We start from the raw sequence: 21,873 nt of genomic DNA, 5'->3' as shown, positions 1-21,873 counted from the left end.
TATAGGGGAGCCTGCCCATCTGAGGTTCCTTCAGGATTCCTAGGTACCACTTACCCCAGGAACATGGGATGCCGGAGCTGGGAGGGATCTTGGAAATGATACAATCCCACCTCCAACCCCACGGGCGTATCGCTCTGTGCCCTCTGGGGATGCTCAAGGCCATCTCATCCCAGAACATCAACTATACTCAAAGATGTGGGGAAAGCATTTTTATATTAAAACAATAAAAGCAATAATGCATTCACATTATTGTATAAAATGACAATGATAAGTGGATTTACAAATAAATCTAGGACTTCAAAGAAATGTGATGCTTTCCATAAGCTTCTTCAGACTACGCCCCAAGCCCCTATCGCTGAGCACATGTTCTTTCTCCACTTCCCTTGGGGACGGCAAAGTCAGAGAAGCACGGGTCCAGTCCAAAACTACTGTTTCACAGAAAGGAAACCTCAGGTCCGGACAAATGAAGTGATGCACACTATCTACTGTTACAAACAAAAATAACCTATTTAATTGAATGCATCCTGGGGGCCAGCTACCATAGTGAGGGTTTTACCTAGTTAACTTCCATTTTCAAAGCAACTCTGTAAGATGGATATTATTTTCATTTTGAAGAGAAGACTCAGGAGTTGAGCAATACATCCAAGGTCGCAGAACTAACAATAACAGCTACTTCTTATCAGTTGGCTTTGAACCCAGGTCTCTGGCACCAAGGTTCAGACCCTTGGTAACAGTGTCACACAGTGTTTAAAGATGCCATGGGAAGGACCTGGGAGGTAGCTGGAGTCCAAGGTCCTCGTGTCTTGTCCTGGTTCTGCCACTAGATTGCACACAGTCCCAGACACAGGGGGACATTTGGTCACCTTCTCAGTTTATAGTTAAGAAAACCAAAATCCGGAGAGAAGGGCTGGCATAAGGCTAGAGCCACCAAATTTCAGGGACAGGACCTGCTAACAGTGGCTCCTGGAAAAGTGTCCTAACCTCTCTGGGGTTAGAAGACCTCTAACATTTCTCCTGGATGTGTATTATCTGTATATACAGATGAACATAATTTATAATATGATGTTCACACCTTGTCTGCCTCTTGTGAGCCAAGCACCTGTGGGGTCCTCACATACTTTGGTCTGCGGACAGCAGCTCAGACAAGCTACCCTTAACTATTCCTCAGGGACCTGGATGAGCGTGTTAAGGGAACTTGTGTGACAGTAGCTAGTCACTTCTGGTTCTGAAGTGATGAGCTAGTCTGCTAGTAATTAGGTAAGTCTTGTGCACCAGGAAGCAGAACGTATATACAGTAGCCAAAAGCCACAGCCACAAGCATGCACACCCTTCTCAGCAAGGAAATTCCAGAAGTTCATTCATTCCTGTGGTTCACATCTATAAGAATCTTCTTCCAGATCCCAACTTCTTAGGCCCCGGATGTTTGTCTTATAAAGCCTGTTCCATGGCTGGACAAAGACACACTGACACAATCAACTCCCTCTTGACTACTTAGAACATTTATGTTATCAGGGCCACATGTTGATCATCTGGGCCAACCAAGCCAGGTTCATCAAGTTTGTGCTCCCAACAGAGAAGAACCCCCACTTAAGGGTTAAAATGCACATAGCCTGTCCACATACACACCGCTGTGTGTTTCTGAGCACCTGTAATGACCACCACAAGCATAAATAAGATGAGAGGTTCAACACAGCGTGTTAGACACTACATCCTCCCAATATGGTGACATAAACACTGCGGGAAGAGTGAGAACACACGCCTTCCTTCTGACTCACTGCCAGTGGCCTCCATTTGCTCCCATGATCTCCCTCCCTCACACCCTGGCTGTCCTCCCCACCCCTGCCCTGCCTTTCCTTCCCCATCGAGGTGGAGAGTTCTGGGTGAAGAGTTCAATCTGTAGTCTGAGCAACACAGGTGGATGGGGCATCCTCGGGTCTGGCACTGGTGTTTGCCAGGCCTGGGCCTCTCTGAACCCCAATCTCAGGTTTGCACTGGCAGTGTGTCAGCAGGAACATAGCAAACTGTAACTGACCTTCCGGAGAGAGGAACCTCTGCTCAGAGGTTTCAGCTCAACTGTCTCTCAGTGGGGAGGAGAGAGCATCTCTCTCTGCCAACCCTCTCTCAGGAACAGGGACACTCACATGCAGGGGGAAAGCCCTTCCCCACATCAGCTACCAGGGAAGGAAGTGCAAGGCAACAGGAAGATCAACAGGCCACCACCAAGTATTAGCTGGGGGACCTCGAGGACATAGGGTCTGGAATCCTATTGAAGAGGCCAGATTAGCAAAAGACAATAGAACCACAGGGACTAGGAAAGTGGGGTTGGAAACAAAATAGCTAGTGAGGCAATGGCCTGTTCACAGGCCCTAAAACCCTTCATGGCTTTCCACTCCTGGACCCAACAATCTACACCCTGTGTGGGACACTCCGCCGACACAAAAGCAGCAGTTTCTCAGCATCAGCCTAGAGGGGAACATGGCCCCAACATCTGCTGGGTGTTAAATGTTCTCTGCCCCACAGGAACAAGATTGGCACAGGACTCTGAAGAGAAGTATGCTCTCTGCCTCCCTGCAAACACCCATTCTAGTTGTTAGAGCATTTTCTTCTAAGCACCTCAGGTAAGCTTCTATCCAGTGGGCACAGCCACCAACCAGCTAGGCCTCTCCAGCCATGGCTGATTAGGCCCAAAACAGAGCTTGCTGCGTGCTTATCCATACCAAATATAGCCACTCAGTTACGAGTGCACTTCTAATTACTAACCTCCATTTCTCATAGTTATAGAACATTTAACAAACTGCTGTCATCTGGAACTCTTACCATTAACGTGTAATGCAGAGAATCAGTTTTTGCTCTTAGTCTGGTGTTTCAGCATTACCCGGTGTGCCGTGTCACTTTTCTTGGAGAAAGCAGTCCCTAGGACTTCCCAGAGCCCAGGACCTGATGTGGGGAGATTCAAGACATGAGATACTCAAGAACCCTTGCCATCAACTTTGCTCTGCCTCACAGCTATCGGTCAGGGCTGGGTGCTACCTCTCTAATGGCTTGTCCCTCTTGGTTTCTGGGCCCAAGAGAAAAATCGGACTTTCCTTTTAATGGGACCTGCTCCCTGTGGCATAGATAAAATGAAACGAGAGAAAGATCAGCGCCGTCTTGTTTACACCGGTTTCAGTTTAAGTCTTCACAATGGTACTTTCTCCCCCACGGAAAGGTCAGGTTCTCCCACCAGGCCACTCCAGGGAGCTGGGATTTGGCATGAACACCTGCTTGCTCAGGGGTCCTCTCTTAGCTGACCTCGGAAGGTTCCTGTCAAGTATATATATCCTGGCCTCCAAAGCAAACCTCTCTCTCTCAAGTGAGGCCATGTTTTTCTTTCCCCTTATGTCTTAACCGGAGAGTTAAAATAGTATTCATGTGCTAAAAGGTAACTTCGGGCTTAAGTCCAAAAACAGTCAAAGGGAGCTTGTCCCCACACTCACCACTTGTATTCCTCAACCAAACAGCAGGACAAAAGATTCACAAAAGGCCCAGCTATTTCTTCACTTAGGCAATCCCCAAAGCATTTATCTGTTTGTTTATGTACAAAGTGAGGGCATCTGTCTGGCTCCTCTGTGGTCTGGAACACCTCTGGGCTGAGACTGTCTGTAAGAGATGCTGCCTAAAGAAGGTCCTTTGCCTCTTCTGTTGCAGGCAGGCATCTTGGGGCACTCAGGGTCACACTAGTTCTCCTGTGGGCACAGGGGAGGAGGCCTCCTCCACAACCCAACCCCATTTTTCCTGCAACCCAAACCTAGGCTTGGCTTCCAGGCTGAATCGCAGCTGGTCAGCTTGGTGCTCTGCACAGCAACGGGCTTCCCCATAAGCCTGCCTTGACAGAGGCAACAGAACAGAGGGTAGACACCAAGAGGTAAACAGAGCCCACCCCAGGCCAAGCCCCGATCTGCTTAAAGTTATCATCTTCTGCCATTTGAACTTATTTCTGCACTAGCCATACATGAGCTTTTCTATTAAAAGTAAAGAACTTCTAAAAAAAAAAATAAATAAAAAAAAATAAAAGTAAAGAACTTCTCTGAGGAGAAATGCTCCCAGGTACACAAACAAGGGAAGGCTCGGCTGGCAAATTATCTACTTGTACTGCTTCTGCTCACTGAAAATTTTAATAGTCATGCACCAGATCTGTGGGATGGGTGAAGAAGGAATCAAGGAGAGAGGAGTTCCTGGCCAGAGGGAAATACAAATTCCAGCTACAGGTGGGGAAGCTTGGGAATAACCACCCTGATTAGCCTTCAACTAAACAGGAAGTGGGGCAGTATTCACCTGAGCCACCTCTCCATCAGGCTGGGCCCACTTCAGCATCAGGGAATCTTAATCCATTCACTCTTAAGTGCTTGAGGTGACCAGCAGAACAATTATCATCAACCTAGAGTGGCCTTCTCCTTCCTTTTCAACATCTAAGGTGACCATGTGACAGATTATCCAAACCAGGACTCTTTTGACAATGAAAAGGGATCCTATTAATCCTTTTGCCGGGACTGTCTAGGGGAACCAGGATGAATGTGTGGCCACTCCCATCCTTCCACAGTCTTCCTAGTCTACATGTGAGACGTGACTTCACAGACGTCTTCCTTGGCCACATTCACCCTATTCATGCTTCACCTGCCTTCAGTTCAGGAAACGGTTATGTTATTTCACACACTGGGTTATATTTGAACATGTTCTCATATGTGTCCTTCCCCCTCTTCTAGACAGTGTCTTGATTGCTGACTCCCTGCATGAACTTTGAACTCACTCCAGTCCCCCTCTTCCAGACTCTTTTGTCATTGTTCATAAACAGTATCTGCTAAAGTCTAGCTGTGGAAAGGGTTACAGATGACTTTTTTCCTGACGCAAAAACTATTTTTTATGTACATTTCTCCTGGGTTTTTTTCTATATATGTGCCTTTCAAATCAAAATTATATTCATATAGGGGCACCTGGGTGGCTCAGTCAGTTAAGCGTCCGACTTCGGCTCAGGTCATGATCTCATGGCCCATGAGTTCAAGCCCCGCATCAGGATTTGTGCTGACAGCTTGGAGCCTGAAGCCTGTTTCAGATTCTCTCTCTCTCTCTCTCTCTCTCTCTCTCTCTCTCTGTCTGCCCCTCCCCCACTCACACTGTCTCTGAGAAATGAATAAACCTTAAAAAAAATTTTTTTAATTATATTTATATAGTATCAATGCCTTCATTTTCATACTTTTCTTCAGGCTAAGCCACAAACTTTTTCCTGGTTATGGAACACTCTTTATAAGTCTCATTTTTAATGACTTTGCAATATTCTGCCAAGTGGATGAACCATAATTTACTCAGTCGTGCCCCTGTTATTTACCATTTAGGTTGCTTCCAATTTCACTAAAAACAGATGACCTCACAAGTCACAGTTTCATGCATATAACTTTTCCTTCAGTCCAGATTATTTCCCCAAGATATATTTTAAGAATTTCAATTACTGAGTCAAAGTGCATGAAAAATTTTTATGGCTTTTGCATCTGGGTCCTCTTGATTCATGTCAGCCTACTACCTGGGCTGGCTCATGGCCCCCTAAATATTTTTCTCTCCTTCTTCAGCTCCAGTTTGAGCTTGAGCTCCTTGATCTAGTGCCAGGCCTTAAGCAAGGGCCAGGTCTAGGGATTCCTGCACAGTTTGGAGGGATGTGCGCTTAGATATCCAACCAAGTTAGGCAAGGCTTGGGAAGTGAGGCAAGTGTTGAACAAGACGGGAAAGGATCCAACTGGAAGGAGTCATGAAGTTCAAGACCACTGTTGTTATCAAGCAAAACCTAAAGGCCTTCCGCCCTCTCCTATACAATGTTGCCAGTACAGGTAGTTCTGGAATGGCATGGGCAGTCTTTTCCATGCAGCTGAGTCCTACTCTAATCTCAAAGTCCCACTGCTCTGAGGCCTAGATCTAGCAGGATCTATAACATGGGGTCACAGGCACCTATCCAGGACCAAGTTCCCACGAATCTGTGAAAATATGAAAACAAGGATGGTGCATGGTTTTGCATACACTCAATGTATATAGTTTAACAGGCCATCCTTCAATCTAATTACCTTTTTGGTAATTAAAATATTCTCTCACTCATTTGTAAAAATGTCCACAGCTTTGTTTAATTGGTAGTTTGTTCATCACTTTTTTAAATGTTTACTTATTTATTTTTTAAATGTTTACTTATTATTGAGAGAGAGAGACAGACACAGAGCATAAGTGGGGGAGGGGCAGAGAGAGAGGGAGACACAAAATCTGAAGCAGGCTCCAGGCTCTGAGCTGCTAGTGCAGAGCCTGACGTGGGCCTCAAACTCACAGACCAAGAGATCATGACCTGAGCAGAAGTCAGATACTTAACCGACCCTGGAAACAGCAGTGAATGCCACAAAGGCACCGTTGGCAAAAGCACCCGACAGCTTTTCTGACTGTAATGTAAGGTCCTGACGTTAAGCTTTTGGTTACTGAGGCATCCACTTCAAAGACATCCATCTCAAACAAGCACGCCGCCAGCTACATGCTAGATGAAGAGCCAAGTCGCCCCACCCTCCAAGTTCGCTTTTTAGAGAGCTGTGGTTGACTTAAACCACTGGTCCTTTGACCTTTCCCTTCCCACACTTTAATTCCCACTCTTAGGTTTTAAATTTACCAATAAAGAGTGATCCTGGGAGACCCTAGGCCCCCACCTTTGGCCCCAGAAAAGCAGAACCCCAAGACAGCTCTTGCTCTCTCCCCATGACCTCGCTGTGTGGCCCCAGGCATGCCATGTACCCTCTAGGACTCATATATAAGTAATAACCCCTGTCTTTTCCAAGTTCCCTGATGCTTGTTGCTAAGGTCTTATCTTGTAATAAGGACCACAAGGTCTGGTCCAGCCACAGTGCTGGCTCTGGTCAGGGAAATGTTTGTGAGGGCTCACCACAAGCAGTGTGGGCCCAGGTAAGTGCTACCAGGCATTTCTGCTGATGGCGGCACCAGGGATAAGCTGACAGAAAATATGGCCCCTGCTTAGCAGAGCTCAGGCTCTGTCTGGCCACAGTGCCTGAGAGGTTGTGGGGGGAGGGTGGGAATCACGTCTGTAGATCTTTGCATCTCCATGGCAGAGTGGCCCGCACACTCAGTTCTCATTAAACATTTGCTGAGGACAGGGTTTTAGAAAGACAGGAACACTTCCTGGAGGGTTAGTGGGGACACTGGTTTCGTGCACAGCGGAGGGCCTGGAGGCAGTTAGTGGGGCGGGGTGCGGGGGAGGGGCGGTGAAGTCAGCCAGCTGCCTGGCTTCCAACCCTAGCCCTGCTGCAGGATCTTCAGCCAATTCTTGAATCTCTGTGTCCTCACTTGTACAATGGAGAGGATGGTAATAGTACTTGCCTCAAGAGGCTGTGAGGACTGGAGCCCTCAGCGAGTGCTTGGCATCCAGCAGCCCTCAATAAATGTGACCTGGTTGTAGCAGTAAGAGTAGCATCAACCAGGTGCTAAGTAAACCAGCTGAATGTGTTACCATGAAGTCAGATGGAAAGGTCACAGCCCAGGGAACCAAACTGAAACCAAAGATGCATCTGACTGGCCAGAGAAGTTAAGGATATAACAGGGAAAATTAAATTTGTACATGAAGGAAGAAGAAGAAGAAGAAAAAAAAAAACGAGCCACACTTTCCCTTCCTTCTCCATGGATGTCAATGATAGGAAGCGATGAAATTGCGTTGATGTCAATAATAGAAACACGATGAAATGCTCCCGCCAAACCCAGCTTTCTCCAATGATAGGCGCATGCCAAAACCTAACCACAAATGGCCAAGATGAGTTGGGGGAAGCAGAATTGGGATACACAGTTCAGGGACTTTCCTGAAGTATGGACATTCCACAGACAGATAATTTCCGGTGCCACAGAAAGCTCTGGAATTTCGGAAGTCTGAGGGAGGGTGGGGTGGACTGGAAAGCAGAACATTGGCCACAACCAGCAGAAGGACAAAGGCCCGCATTTGCAGAGGCTGCTCCTAGCTCTGTGACTGAAATGGAATGCTGTACAAATTTAATATCAGTGATGCAGATAAAATAATGTCAGCAGACTGGATAATTAAAGAATTTTGGCTCACTTCATCACCCTCTCACTTTCTGGAGGGAGGTTAAGAGGAAGAGGAGATGGGTCCAATAAACCAAGAATTCCTCTGAGTTATGAGTATATTTTTAGTTACTCCTGACATCTGGGATAGCAGAGACATTATTTCAGGATCAAATCCTGATCATGCCCTTTACACTGGGCTAAACATCACTCTCAAAAACGCTTTGATGAAAATGTAATTATTTTAAAGATATGCACAGGCTAATTGAGACCATATTGAGGGAGTCTTTAGCTTCCAAAAGAAGACATTTCTGGCTGAGTGCAACAGATGCCATTAAAGCAGTTGCCACCATTCATTCCTCACCATCTCCCCAAGTTCCTCCCTGGACCTGCACTTGAACCAGACCTGCTCCGCTCAGGACCGGAGCTGCCCAAGACCAGAGAGTGACCACTGGGTCACAGCCAGGTCCTTACAGAGGAGTACTGGATCCAACCACTTGTTCCCACTTGCTTTTTAAAGCATGGGCTGTTGACAAAGAAAAGGTGAATCACAGAACCACAGATACAGTATAGGAATCCTGTTCTGTTCCAAACTGGGCAACAGTGGGTCTGGTGTGTGTGAGGCTACTTGCTAGAGCCTGGTGGGAGGCTGGTGATTACAGGCTCAGAGAGGGATGGAACCAAACCCATCAGAGTTAGAGGCAGGACTGAGCCAAGATCCTGGTGGGTCCTTTCATGAGACAGAGCAGGCCTACAGCTGAGATGGACTTCTCCAGCCCCTTACGGTGGGCTGGAGTCCCCATTTAGGACACAGCCTCATCCATGCAGGAACTCCCTCTGGGCATGCCTGACAGTAGAGAATTCTTAGAAAGGGGACAGAAAGGGATGGCAGGGGAGGGAGTTTGGGTCACTGTGTTCAGCTGGGCCTGCTCTCTTAGGAAAGGTCTAGAATATCTCACTAGAAACCTCCTCCTCCATCACCTAGCTCCTGTAAAGAATAGAAACAGAGGTGCTTACTGAGGGGCCATTGACAGATCCCACCCACGGCATCCCAAAAGGCAATCTCCCAGAAAATCCTTCGAGAAGTTCCCACACTCACAAGCAGCCTATTCCATTGCAGGCTGAGGGATGATATGCCTCCTAACTGGACCCCATTCTGCTCCCCGGGGTCATGAAGAGTAAACTCTACTCTGCTACAAGACATGCCTACAAATATTTGAAGACAGTCACCATTTATCCTTTATCCTTCTGTAGACGAAACACCCTTGGCCCTTCCACTATTCCTACGCGGCATGGTTTCCAAACCCTTCCACATCTTCAGTGCATATGCTAGTTTCACCATGACCTTCCCTGTGTGACCCTGAGGGCTGAAGAAAGAACAGAGGAGTAGAGTGGTTAAACATGCAGGTTTGAATCCTAGCCCCGTCAACTCACTGTGCCTCAGTGTCCCCCACAGTTTCCTCAGCAGCACCTGATAATCTTAGTTATGAGAATTACACAATGCATGGACAGCCCGTAGAACTGTGAGCCAATAAACATCTGACTAAGCTCTAGCTATTTTTTAACACGATGCTTCGCATATAAGAAGTATGTAATACCTACATAAGTCCTGCAGCTGGATGTCTCAGTCCCATTACTCACCAGCTCCTTACTGATATAACAACACTACCACCTCTGAGCTCTGATGAGGTAAAGAATGAGGTCTCCTGCTCACTGCCTGGTGAGTAACAAGGAGGTGGTAACACCAGCTTCCTTTCCTATCGATGCAGCATGTGGGAGCCATTCTCCATGGTTCTTTCTCAGTTCTGCACATCTTCCAAGTAGAAGCATGGAGTGACCTTGTTCCAGACTATCTTTTCAAGAATACCTATGTCGTAAACAAGCGAGATCGTGTACGCCTTTGGAGCAAAGCATACGTACACTTACTGTCCATTATACAAGATTTGAGTTCCCTGAGCTCAAGATTTCTCTCTCCCATGTGCACAGGTGCCACGTGGCCCTCTGCATCACCCTGTTGGGACTGAAGCTCAAAGATCCAGTGTGAGAAAATGGTGGTACCCAGGCCACTGTTACCATTGTGAATCAAAAAGTCATTTATGCCTAACCCACAGGTCCCATGACACCGTAGCTAACTCATTAGTTTGCACACAGGTGAAATCTCAGACCCTCCATGGTTATTAACCATAACCTAAAGAAAAGGTAGCAAAACACACTCTCCCTATAGTCTTTATCTTAGACTCTCATCAACCCCATCACATTCTGTCCATGTTTAGTTGCTTCAAAAAAAAATTGTAGGGGCGCCTAGGTGGCGCAGTCGGTTGAGCGTCCGACTTCAGCCAGGTCACGATCTCGCGGTCCGTGAGTTCGAGCCCCGCGTCAGGCTCTGGGCCGATGGCTCGGAGCCTGGAGCCTGTTTCCGATTCTGTGTCTCCCTCTCTCTCTGCCCCTCCCCCGTTCATGCTCTGTCTCTCTCTGTCCCAAAAATAAATAAAAAACGTTGAAAAAAAAATTTTTTTTTAAAAATAAATAAATAAAAATAAAAATAAAAAAAATTGTAAGTGAAAAATATTTTTATTGCTTTTTCCTTATCTATTTTTATTGATTTTCATCTTCTTGATTTTCATCTAAAGTTCCCTTCATTTGAGGTCCTTCCAAGGCTTTGGTTTGAAAGAGGGGAAACATCTGTTGAGCGGGAAGACCTCCCTTTTGAGTTCCCGTGTCTGGAATGCACAGACCACGGTTTCTCCTCCCATGTCACTCACTTCTCCCACCTGACCAAGCAGGCCCTCCTAAATCCAGATGCTCGCCCGCAGTATCAGACCCTGGGCTTGTGTTGTATAAACTTTTGGACAAGCTTCTACCTGCATTCCATTTGTGGGCAAGGAAACTGCAAGTCCTGCCACCATCCCAGGATGCTTGTCACTCTCTCCTCACCCTCCACTGAGAGCACTAGGTGGGCCTCTCCATAACAACCATATCGCCCCACAAAAGGTGGGGGATGCCTGACCCAAGGGATATGGCACGGCTGGAGGTCAGCGGGACGCGAGCTGGCTAGTTCAGAAGAAGAGGTAAGAACACCGCGGATGTCGTCCTGGAAATCTGGCCCAGAACCGCTCTAGCTGCAACCCAGAGCAAGCTGAGATCTGAGCAGGCAGCTGTATGAATGGGGCAACAAGGCAGAAATACTGCTATGAATGTGCTCCAGACTCACCCCAGGCACTGAGAAAAGAACACAGTCAGGGATAATGTTATGAATACAATTTCAACTCATCCACTACAATTTCAATTCACCCCAGGTGGCTTAATGGGAGGCTGGTAGATATGGAAGTTGTCAGTGGTTCCAAATCTTCCTCAGGCACCATGAATTAATCAAACACGATCTCTTCCCCATGCCCCCTGCACCACTTGTTCACATCAAGGGTTCATGCGCTTCACTAACTCTAGCTTGTAGAAACCACTGGCTAGTCAGCTAAGCCTCCAGTGACTTTTATAGTTTTCTCCCTTGGGTGCTTTCTTGCATTTTATAATTACCTTCCCTCCCCACTACAAAAGTGGGGATACCTAGGTCTTGGAATCTGGTATTAAGTTGTTAACTTTATATTCTTTTCAAAAATAAATAAACCAATAAATCTCTTGAACTACAATGCTTTTCCCTTATTCTTCTTTTTAATTTTGGGGGTTTTATTTTTAGGTTTTACTGTCTAAAGATTTCTTACAATATTTTTAAGCATGACAGGCTGTCCCAAGATGTCAACATCTGGACATAAGTTACTTGCAGAATTGTGGCATAGTTTTCTTTCTTTTGAAAATTAATTAATCTGTGATGGTTTTAATGGGTATCAAATTAATAAAAAGAGCTTTTATCTTAACGTAGTTTTAGCAGCAGGCTTGGGCTTTATCAAGCCCCATGATCAGGATCGCCTGGAAAAATTTAGTTATTAGGTTCCCAGGGTAACTCCAGGGGATGGACCCTTGGCTTGCAGGCTTATTACCAGCTTAAACTCTGGAGGGCCAAGGATCTGCCCTCATTCCACAAGCAGGGTCTCCTTTATGCTGTCGAGGACTCTCAACTTCTGGTCCTGTCTCATCAAGATGGCCTCCCATCTCTTCAAAGCTCTCACGGTGTCCCAGCGGAAACTATTCCTATGCTTTCCTATGATCCTATGAGTCCTCTGGTTTCATTATGTCTATGTAAGAAACAAGAAACAGGACAGAATCCAGTTATTATCCCAGACTCCTGATGGCCGGGAAACTCATCTCTCTCCTTATACAGATTAACTCCTAATGTGCCCAGCCCTTAGGGATCTTTGAGGCTGGTCTACCCCAGACACTACCCCCAGTCAGAGATGGCCAGACTTTCAGGCCCAGTTACTCCCCACAGATACAGATCGATGGAACCCAGTCAACAGAAGAGGCCATGACAGCCCCCGAGCACCACCACAGAACTCCTGTCCAGACTCAGGTCCCATTGGGACTCTGCTCTTTGTCAGGACCCGAACTGCTGGTTCTGAATCAGGTACCTCCAAGGGAAGTCATTACGGGCTCCTCCATCCTTCTTAAGCCACAGAAAGATAGATAGATAGATAGATAGATAGATAGATAGATAGATAGATAGATGCACCTATTTTGCAGAGACAGAGGTAAAGAATCCAACTGCTGCATCAATCAACAGCCATTCAAAGAGTTCCTGACTTTTCAGGGCCCCCTTCCTCATGAGGGAGCTATATGACTACATTTAAGGGGCGGATCGCTCCCCAAATCAGGAATCTGACAGTCCTGCTTCCTTCCTGCTCTTCCCATCTGTCTTCTTTGCCACCCAACTCCTTGTACTCAGAATTGGGATATCACTGGCCTCTTTGCCAAGAGCAGGACTCGTTCTGCCCCTTCCTCATCAACACTGTTCCCACAGTCCCGTTGATGGATGACTCTCTAAGCAGCTTCTACAAGTAAGTGTCCACTCAGTAGGTGGTTTAGCCATAGCTTTAAGTGGCTCCAAGTGCAAGCAGGAGAACAGTGAAATAATCCCTGACTTTGGTGAGTTCCCAGTCTAATGGGGGAGACAAGGCCCACAAGCACATAAAAACCCAGGCAATCATCTAGAGGACACTATTCTCAGGCTGGTAATATATTTAATGCTTTCGACTGCACTGGCACAGTCACCTCGTCCATCTGGAGAGACACTCTTCTCTCTGGATGGGGTGTTGCACTCTCCTCTCTTTCCTCCTACCCTCCCCTCTCTTCCTGGTCTCTAAGTGATGGCCTACTCACCCCCCGGGGGATCAACTCCAGTCCCATGGCTTTATATGTGGTGAGAGGCCAGAGATTGCCAAACCCATCTCCCATTCTAACCTCTCTGCCAATCTCCAAAATTTTACATCCAATTGCCTACTCCACATCCCCACTGGTTTATCTAACAAGATGTAACAAGAACTCTCAACTTTCTCCCATCAAATGTGCTCCTCCTGCAGCACTTCCCACCCAGACCAAAGGCTCCATCATCCACCTGCCTACCTTTGTTCTGGTTCTGCCTCCATTCTGATCACATGTCACCAATCCCATGCCACCAGCCATCCAAGCCACCAGCATCATGACCCTAGACCCTTGCAGCGGTCTAACTGCCTCCCTGTTTCCACACTGCTTCCCCAGTCAGTTCTCCATTCAGCAGTTGGACATGTCACTCCCCTACTCAGCATGCTCCAATGACCACCCGTTACCTACAGACTAAAATCCAAACTTCTACCACGGCCTGTAAGGCCCTACCTCACCCGGCCCTGCCTATTGCTCCAAGCTCACCTGCTATCACACTGGGCCTCACCCTCCACTCTATAGCTGGCTGGCCTGCCTGCTGCTCCTCTGGCCACATCAAGTTCACTCTTGCCTCAAGGCCTTAGCAGTGGCCAGTCTCTCTGCCTTGAATAGAGTTCTTCCTCCAGATCTCAGGACTCACTCGCTCACTTCACTCTGTCCTCTGCTGACATCTCACCTTGGCAAAGAGACCCTCCCTGACCACTCGATGATCCTATGAAAAATAACCCTGTCCCAATCCTCCCATCCCCTTACCCTGTACTACTTTTCTTCACTGCACTTTAAAATCAACGACAGACATTAATGTCTTCCTCTCTCACTAGAAGGAAAACCTCCCGAGAGCAAGCACTTTGCCTGCTTCATCACTCAAGGACTATATGATGAATGAATGAATGAATGAATGAATGTATGTCTGATACATTAATCAAATCATTGTTAACCAGACTGACATAGATTACGTCCTTTTCTTAGGAAGAAGGCTGACTTTCTCATAGAAACCATAGTATAAGGGATGTTACAGTATTAATCAAGACCCTAATGCCCAACTTTTAAAGAAATATGACCAAACCCTACATTTAATTACAAGTTATATATCAAGCAACATAAAGCTCTCTAAATTACATGTGCTTTCAGTATAAAAGAAGAATTACAATGAAGCCTAGGTAAATACATTTTGATGTAATATAGCACCATAGTTCATTGTTCAAAGTTTATTTTATCAAAAGCAGAATGAATGTCTTCATTAAGAGTGTGGAGGGGCGCCTGGGTGGCGCAGTCGGTTAAGCGTCCGACTTCAGCCAGGTCACGATCTCGCGGTCCGTGAGTTCGAGCCCCGCGTCAGGCTCTGGGCCGATGGCTCGGAGCCTGGAGCCTGTTTCCGATTCTGTGTCTCCCTCTCTCTCTGCCCCTCCCCCGTTCATGCTCTGTCTCTCTCTGTCCCAAAAAAATAAAAAATAAAAAAAAATAAAAAAAAAAAATGTTGAAAAAAAGAGTGTGGAATTCAGGGGCGCCTGGGTGGCGCAGTCGGTTAAGCGTCCGACTTCAGCCAGGTCATGATCTGGCAGTCCGTGAGTTCGAGCCCCGCGTCGGGCTCTGGGCTGATGGCTCGGAGCCTGGAGCCTGTTTCCGATTCTGTGTCTCCCTGTCTCTGCACCTCCCCCGTTCATGCTCTGTCTGTCTCTCTCTGTCCCAAAAATAAATTTAAAAAAAAAAAAAAAAAGTTGGAAAAAAAAGAGTGTGGAATTCAGAAAAGAGATTTTCCACAGGCATCTCTGAAAAAAATGTATAGAGGAAACTAAAGGTTACTTGCCCTTCTAAGAAGTCTGTCAAGAAACATTTGCATCTTGCTAAAGGTGCCCGAATCATCTGTGAGCAGCCCATCAGCTCAGACTTGAAGGGACTCCAGAGAAGAGCACCAAGTTCCAGCCTGACTCTGCACCAACCAGGTGTGTCGCTGCAGCTCTCCTTCAGGGGCCCCCTTTCCTCATCAGTGCCAGGAAAAGAGTACTGGATGATTTCCACAGTCCCATCTGCTCTAGCTTTTCCAATGAAAATTTGTCCTCTTTTTCTCCTTGCAAATTTCCCTGCCTTGAGCATAAAATGGGTAACTCCACAGAAAGGGCTTCTTACACAGCCCTCTCCCCAGCACCCGAGCCTCTACCTTCATCCTGATTATAGCCAAGGCAAACCTGCCTTCAAAATAAAGGACTTGCATTAATTTTTCCATCCTTTGATCTTCTGCTTCTGCTGCTTCACAATGTCAGAGTGCCTTAGGGTTCGCCTCTCAAGGGAGCAATGCTCATGCATACACAGTGCTCACTTTGATCCAGCCTTCCCTGAATCCGAAAATAATGCCCCCCATCTCAGCCATACATTCTGTACTTTCCTTCAGGCAGTAGTAAGACACTGCTTTCTCCCTTCATCAGCCACTTTAGAGTCCAACCTCATAATCACTTTTTAAAAATTGCTTTAAAATTACAAGATTTTTTTTTTTAACAAAAGGACAGAACCCATGTATTTAGTTTTGTCTGCTAAAGCAGCCTATGAGTATTCTCTCTCTCTCTCTCTCTTTTTAATGTTTATTTTTTAGAGAGAGAGAGAGAGAGAGAGAGAGCGAGCATGACGGGGGATGGGCAGAGAGAGAGAGGGAGACACAGAATCTGAAGTAGGCTCCAGGCTTTGAGTTGTCAGCACAGAGCCTGACGTGGGGCAGGAACCCACAAACCATGAGATCGTGACCTGAGCTGAAGTCGGAGCACCTGGGTGGCTCGGTTGGTTAAGTGTTCAACTCTTGATTTTGGCTCAGGACATGATCTCACCATTTGTGAGTTCAAGCCCCACACTGGGCTCTGCAGACTCACACGGAGTCTGCTTGGGATTCTCTCTCTGTCTGCCCGTCCCCTGCTTGCTCTCGCTCTGTGTGTGTCTCTCTCTCTCTCAAAAATAAGTAAATAAACATTTAAAAAATAAAAATCTTTTAAAAATAAAGTAAAAATAATTTTTAAGAAAGAAGCTATTCTCCCACTTCAGTGATGGAACCACACTTCAAAGCAGCCTTAGAACCTTGGGGGAAATAATCAGTGTTATAAAATCACAGGCTATGCTTCTTTTCACGGATTGCTCTTTCCCCCTCCTCCTTCTCACTTGCTTTGCTTCACCGAATTGGTTAGGACCCCATCAGCCTCCTTCACAGTGAGAGTCAACAGACCACTTCCCAGGCTGACACTGGCTGAGGACCCCTCAAGTACTGTAATCACAAGACCCCAAGAAGAGGGAAGAGGGTAGCAGAAGGAAACCCATCTTCCTCACCAGTTAAAGCTACGAAAGCAATGGACCCCGACCCCTAACTTTCACATATGATATCCCAAAAGATCACCCAGACTTTTGAAATATTATTGATAATACTGACCATTGTATAGCTGCCCACAAAGGCACCATTTTTGTTGAGCAGACTCACTCTACACCTACTCTCAACGGGATTTCCCACTGACCAGAGTGACAATGATCATGTCTGTGAAGCAGGGCCAGTGGGAGCTCTTGGTCAGGACCTGGAACAGATGCGTTCCACAATTAACACAGAATCTGAGCTGTGCTCCACCCCCAATGATGGCTTCTTGCTAAGGAACCAGAGAGTCAAAGGGAAAATCGAAACCAAATGCAGTTAACCAGAGCACCTTCCTGGAGTAGCAGGAGGAAGAAGTCTGTGGACAATTTGGAAGGACGGAGCACCAGTTTGGCAGCATAACAGTTTCTAGCAGAAACCAGGGCACCCAGCAGATACCGAATCTTGTTTCCTGGCTGGCTTCAATGACAGTTCCCACCAACTCCACCAGTTCTAGATAGAATTCTGACCAGCTAAGCCAGGGTCAACAGATAATGCTCAGTAAGGCATGCTGGCTTCACCCCCAGCTGTCTGGGCACCTGACCAGGTGTCATCTCACCTTGCGGGCACTATTCTGCCCTGGCTGCCCAGATCCCCTCTCTGTCATCTCCTCAGGGTAGGCTGGGGAGGAATGGTCAACGGCACAGTCTGAACCCTGCCCACTCACCAATGTCTCCTCTGCTGTTTGTTGTGGCAACTGGGCTGGGAGCACAGGGCAAGACGTCCTGGAGATCTGCCTCCCTGTGGGCTCGTGGGGCCCTTAGCCAAGAAGCTCCTGAAGTATTTCGGATGGCAGCAGGGGCAGCCCACTGGAAGCCTCCTGGCCGGTGCCTGGTGGGAAGGAGGAAAGGCAAGCTAAGTCAGGGACACACGTGCACAAGGGAGTAGGAGCAGCTGGGAGGAGGAGCACATCACTCAGAGAGGCTGTGTGGAAATGTCCCAAGGACAATAGGTGCTTTTATTCCCAAGTGTGGGGGGTTATGGGTTGAAAGTTCAGGACGAATAGTTACAAGGAGAACCAGAACTGGGTGCTTCCTTCCTCCACAGAGGACAGAATTCAGGAGAACTGAGGAGGGCAGAGCTGGGGTGAAGTCACAGGGTCAGGGGAGAGGCCCTGGCAGGGGTGAGGGAGGAAGGCCACAGAGCAGGTAGTGGCTGTTGGGCCCTCTGGAAAGAGCTGGTACGTGGGCGATCAGGGGCCTGGCTTCGGTGACAAGGCCAGGGTAAGGAGGAGCTCACAGGACAGGGAGACAATACTCACACCTGGGAGAGGACTGTTCTCAGAAACCAGTGACTCCCCCTCACTGTCCAGAGCTCAGCCCACACCTCTGCTCCCCCAGAACCCACACCAAAGCAGCCCACGGGGCCCACCCTTAGCCTGCAAGGGTTCCTAAACCTCACCCCATCTCCTCCCTTTAGAAGTTTCTGTTTTGGGATGCCTGGGTGGTGCAGTCAGTTGAGCATCTGACTCTTGATCTCAGCTCACGTCATGATCTCACAGTTCATGAGTTCAAGCCCTACATCAGGCTCTGCACTGATGGTGCGGAGCCTGCTTGGGGTTCTGTCTCTCCTTCTCTCTGGCCCTCCCCCTGCTTGTGCTCTCTATCTCTCTCTCAAAAATAAACTTCAAAAAAAAAAAAAAAAAAAGCTTGTTTCCCTCCAGCAGCACATCTCAAATACTTAAAGTAATAAATCCATTCTTTCAAATGTGCAAATTATTTGCTGCCTTCCCAGAAGGTGTATTAATCTGTAATGAAGAGTTTGTAAACCCGAAGGGAATCAAGCTCTCACGACGGAATTTCAACCAAGAGACTTCTGGACGGAAAGGCCTTATACACCCAACTCACACAGGAGATCTAGAGGGTGGACACCCCAGTTTGGCGTGGTGGTCCCCTGACACTTTGAGGCATACTTTGAAGAGGAACTGGAAGGAACTGGACCCTCAGAGGAGAGGCGGGATGAGGTGGAATCTCTGCCCTGCTACGGTCCCCCAGATAGATGCTCTTTTCCACCCGGACACGGAGCTTCGGCAGAAGGCTGACCCCAGAGTGCCAGCCCCATCTGTACCCAGCCCCGTCTGTACCCCATCTGTATCCTGTTTGGCCACAGGATCAAGTGGGAGCCAAATCAGGATGGTGTTCCCGTAAGTGATGGTTTCTGCAGCTCTCATGGGCTAACCCAGTCAGTCCTGGCAGAATTTCTCTTGACCTGGCAAGTTTGGTCCCTCTGCCACTACTCACCTCAATGATTCTCCCACCTTGGTGAGGGCTCAGGGATACCTGCGGCTCTCTGTTCCTTGACCCTTACTTCACTTCCAGCTTGAGCACACCTGGCATTTCAGTCTCACCAGCGACACCTTCACATGCTGCCAGCAAGAAGAGCCCCCTTGCCTGCTGCTCCTCCTGTGTCTCAAGCCCACGGCCTAGCTGGTGTCCACGTGAGGCCAGGATGTTCCACCACAGGATTCTTCTGCCCAGCTAGTTAGGCAACTATAATCCTTGGCTATAATCCTTCACAACTCAACCTGCACCAAGGTCTGCTTCTGAAGTCACCCACAAGAAAATGCAAAATTAATCTACTGAATGTTTAAAAATTAAAAATGTATAAAAGCTGATAATATAGGCAAAATGGTTTTCTACACTAATTTTGCATCCCTATTAAGCATTACAGGTGCAAAAGAGTTCCCTGACACTCATGGTTAAAAAAAAAAAAAGGGAAATGGAATGGGTCACATTTTTCTCCTTGGCAGGTGAGGGTGCAAAGCCACTTCAGCAGGAAACAGGGACCCTCCAGTGCATTTCTCTATAGAGAGGGGACTGCACATCACGGGTAGACAATTCCACCCATACAGTTTTCCAAAAGAAGGATTCACCATTCAGTCACTTTTTAATATCAACATTTAATGAAAACCAGGAAAATATTAAAACACGACTCAGGATTTTTGCAGGGAGCTAAGGCAATGTGGTTTGATAAGGGGGTTCACTGATGGCTTAATACAAGACAGTGTTTTTCAGAAGAAAGCTGTGCTGCTCTCATCCTGTTCTCCAGGGACAGTGGGGAGGGGAAGGCTGGAGGAGGGGTGCACTGGGATGTGTGGTGGGATTACAGATCACCATGATAACCAAGGACAGGGAAGGGAGCCAAGGATGCTGAATATCCCACATTAAACAGAATTCTCATTATGAAGAACTGTCTCATCAAAAATGCTAATAGTGCCTCTGTTGAGAAGCACTGGAAGGTGAATCAGAAATTAGCATGACTCTTGATTACAAGAATATCAGTTAAGTCTTCATGGGGAGATGACAGCAATGACTGTACGAATGTCCTCTCTGGCGAGCCCAGATGAAGGGGGATGCAGGCTTCTGATAGGGTCAGTCCTGCTAGTGGTGACATGCATATCAGCTTATGAAGGGGATAGAGCCTGACAGGCACTGTTGGCTAGACAGACAGATGGACAGTGGTGAGCTACACATATGCCTTTGGAAAGGGACAAACCTCTCCTGTTTTTTTATTTCTTAGGACACAGCTGGGGCACCAAACCTGGACAACACATCACAGAAGAAACAATTTTAGTCCAGAGCACTGGTTCTCAAAGAGTGGTCTCCAATTAGCATCACCTGGGAACTTGTTAGAAACACCTCAGACTTGGTGAATCAGAAACTCTGGCCCAGGAACCAATGTTTTAACAAGCACTCGAGATGAATCTGATGCAGGCTCAAGTTTGAGAACCTCTGGTCTAGAAAGTTTGGGATTAAAAATGGCAATCAGTCACAAGAAGTAACACTACCTCATCCCTGTGTAGTTTCTAGTACACTCTGAGAAGGAGGAGCATGTTGCAACATGTCTCTTGCAGGCAAATGATCAGACATGGAGGGCATGAAGAAGGAAGACTTAAGCAAGGAGAAATGAGGGAAAAGAGTAAATTATCAGGGCCAATCTAAGTATCAAGTTTGATAAACCATCCTAGAAGGATTTTTTTTAACTTGTTTTCCTCTTTGAATAGCCAATGCAATTATATGGTTCAAAACTCAGAAGACACAAAAGGGTATAGAGCGAAAGGTCCTCTACTTGCTCCTTCTCCTAGGTACCAAGCTCCAGCTTCCCTTCCTCAGAGTCAGGCATGTCATCAATGTCTTCTTGGGATATGTTATAAAAATACATATCTATTTTTATCCCCATTTTGTCTTAAATACAGATGATAGCATATTATACACATTATTCTATACTTTGATTTTTTTCATTTAATATGTTTTGGGGATTATTCCATGTGAGAAACTTTAAGAACCACTGAGAAGACTTCTGAGTGCCTGGAAACATATAACACTCTCAGGGACACATGTGTCTTCCCTGCAAAGACGAAGGCCATCATGTGATTCTTGTGGATTTCTTAGTGAACCGCCTCTAGGAAAACTGTCCTGAAATTCTCAGCTTGGAGAACTCTCCACAAGTCCTACTTATATTCTGTTTTATGTGAGAAGGATGTGACCTGTAAACTCCTAGGTCACTAAAGTCCAATGGCAACACTACCAGACAATACCAGCAACTGCGGGGGGGGGGGGGGGGGGGGTTAGGCATCCTAGAATACACAGTGGAGGGGAGGTTGGAACCCAGGAGAGAGCTCAAAGCAATGAGAGGACTTGGAACATTTTTATCTGTAAGACTAATAACCATAAATCACATTTTATCTATAGGAATTAACAAAATACATGAAAGGATAAAGACAGGAACAAGATGAGAACACTTAACAGAGTCAGTTTTCAACACTTATAATCAAATATTGAACACAGAGTAAATAATATATATAATCTCTATCCTTCTACCAGTTTGAGTTATAACATTTCCTTTATAATTACTTTTTGTTCTCTTTCCTTCAGCACCATCAGTAAGATATCTTGTACTCCATCAGTAATTGATAAAACAAGTATACAGAAATAAGTAAGGTTATAGAAGGTCTGAACACCACTATCAACTAACTTAACTGAATTGACACTACACCCAACAAGGCAAGATATATATTATTTTCAAGTGCACATAAAACATTCGCCAAGATAGACTATATTCTGGGCCACCAAACAAACCTGAATCAATATTTAAAAAGTAAAATCATG

The 21,873-nt window shown here is 46.6% G+C and overlaps 1 protein-coding gene across 3 annotated transcripts in view; it reads right to left on the bottom strand.

Annotated features, from left to right (window-relative positions):
* Positions 1 to 21,873, bottom strand: part of MYLK (myosin light chain kinase) — a 282,724-nt gene that overhangs the window by 197,287 nt on the left and 63,564 nt on the right. The window contains exon 2 of one of the 3 annotated variants that reach the window (XM_058731151.1): positions 17,433 to 17,596. Coding sequence is in view for 1 of the 3 variants with exons in the window: in XM_058731150.1 (XP_058587133.1) it covers positions 2,818 to 2,820 (3 nt within the window). In the remaining 2 variants the exon portion in view is untranslated. Of the gene's footprint in view, positions 1 to 2,817; positions 2,938 to 17,432; positions 17,597 to 21,873 lie in introns of those variants that run through there. The other 2 variants (XM_058731150.1, XM_058731153.1) reach the window with 2 other exon arrangements.

Source organism: Neofelis nebulosa, chromosome 5 (assembly GCF_028018385.1).
Source record: "Neofelis nebulosa isolate mNeoNeb1 chromosome 5, mNeoNeb1.pri, whole genome shotgun sequence".
NCBI lineage: Eukaryota > Metazoa > Chordata > Mammalia > Carnivora > Felidae > Neofelis > Neofelis nebulosa.
Note: the sequence above shows the minus strand (reverse complement) of the source record. Positions and strands in the feature narration are given on the sequence as shown.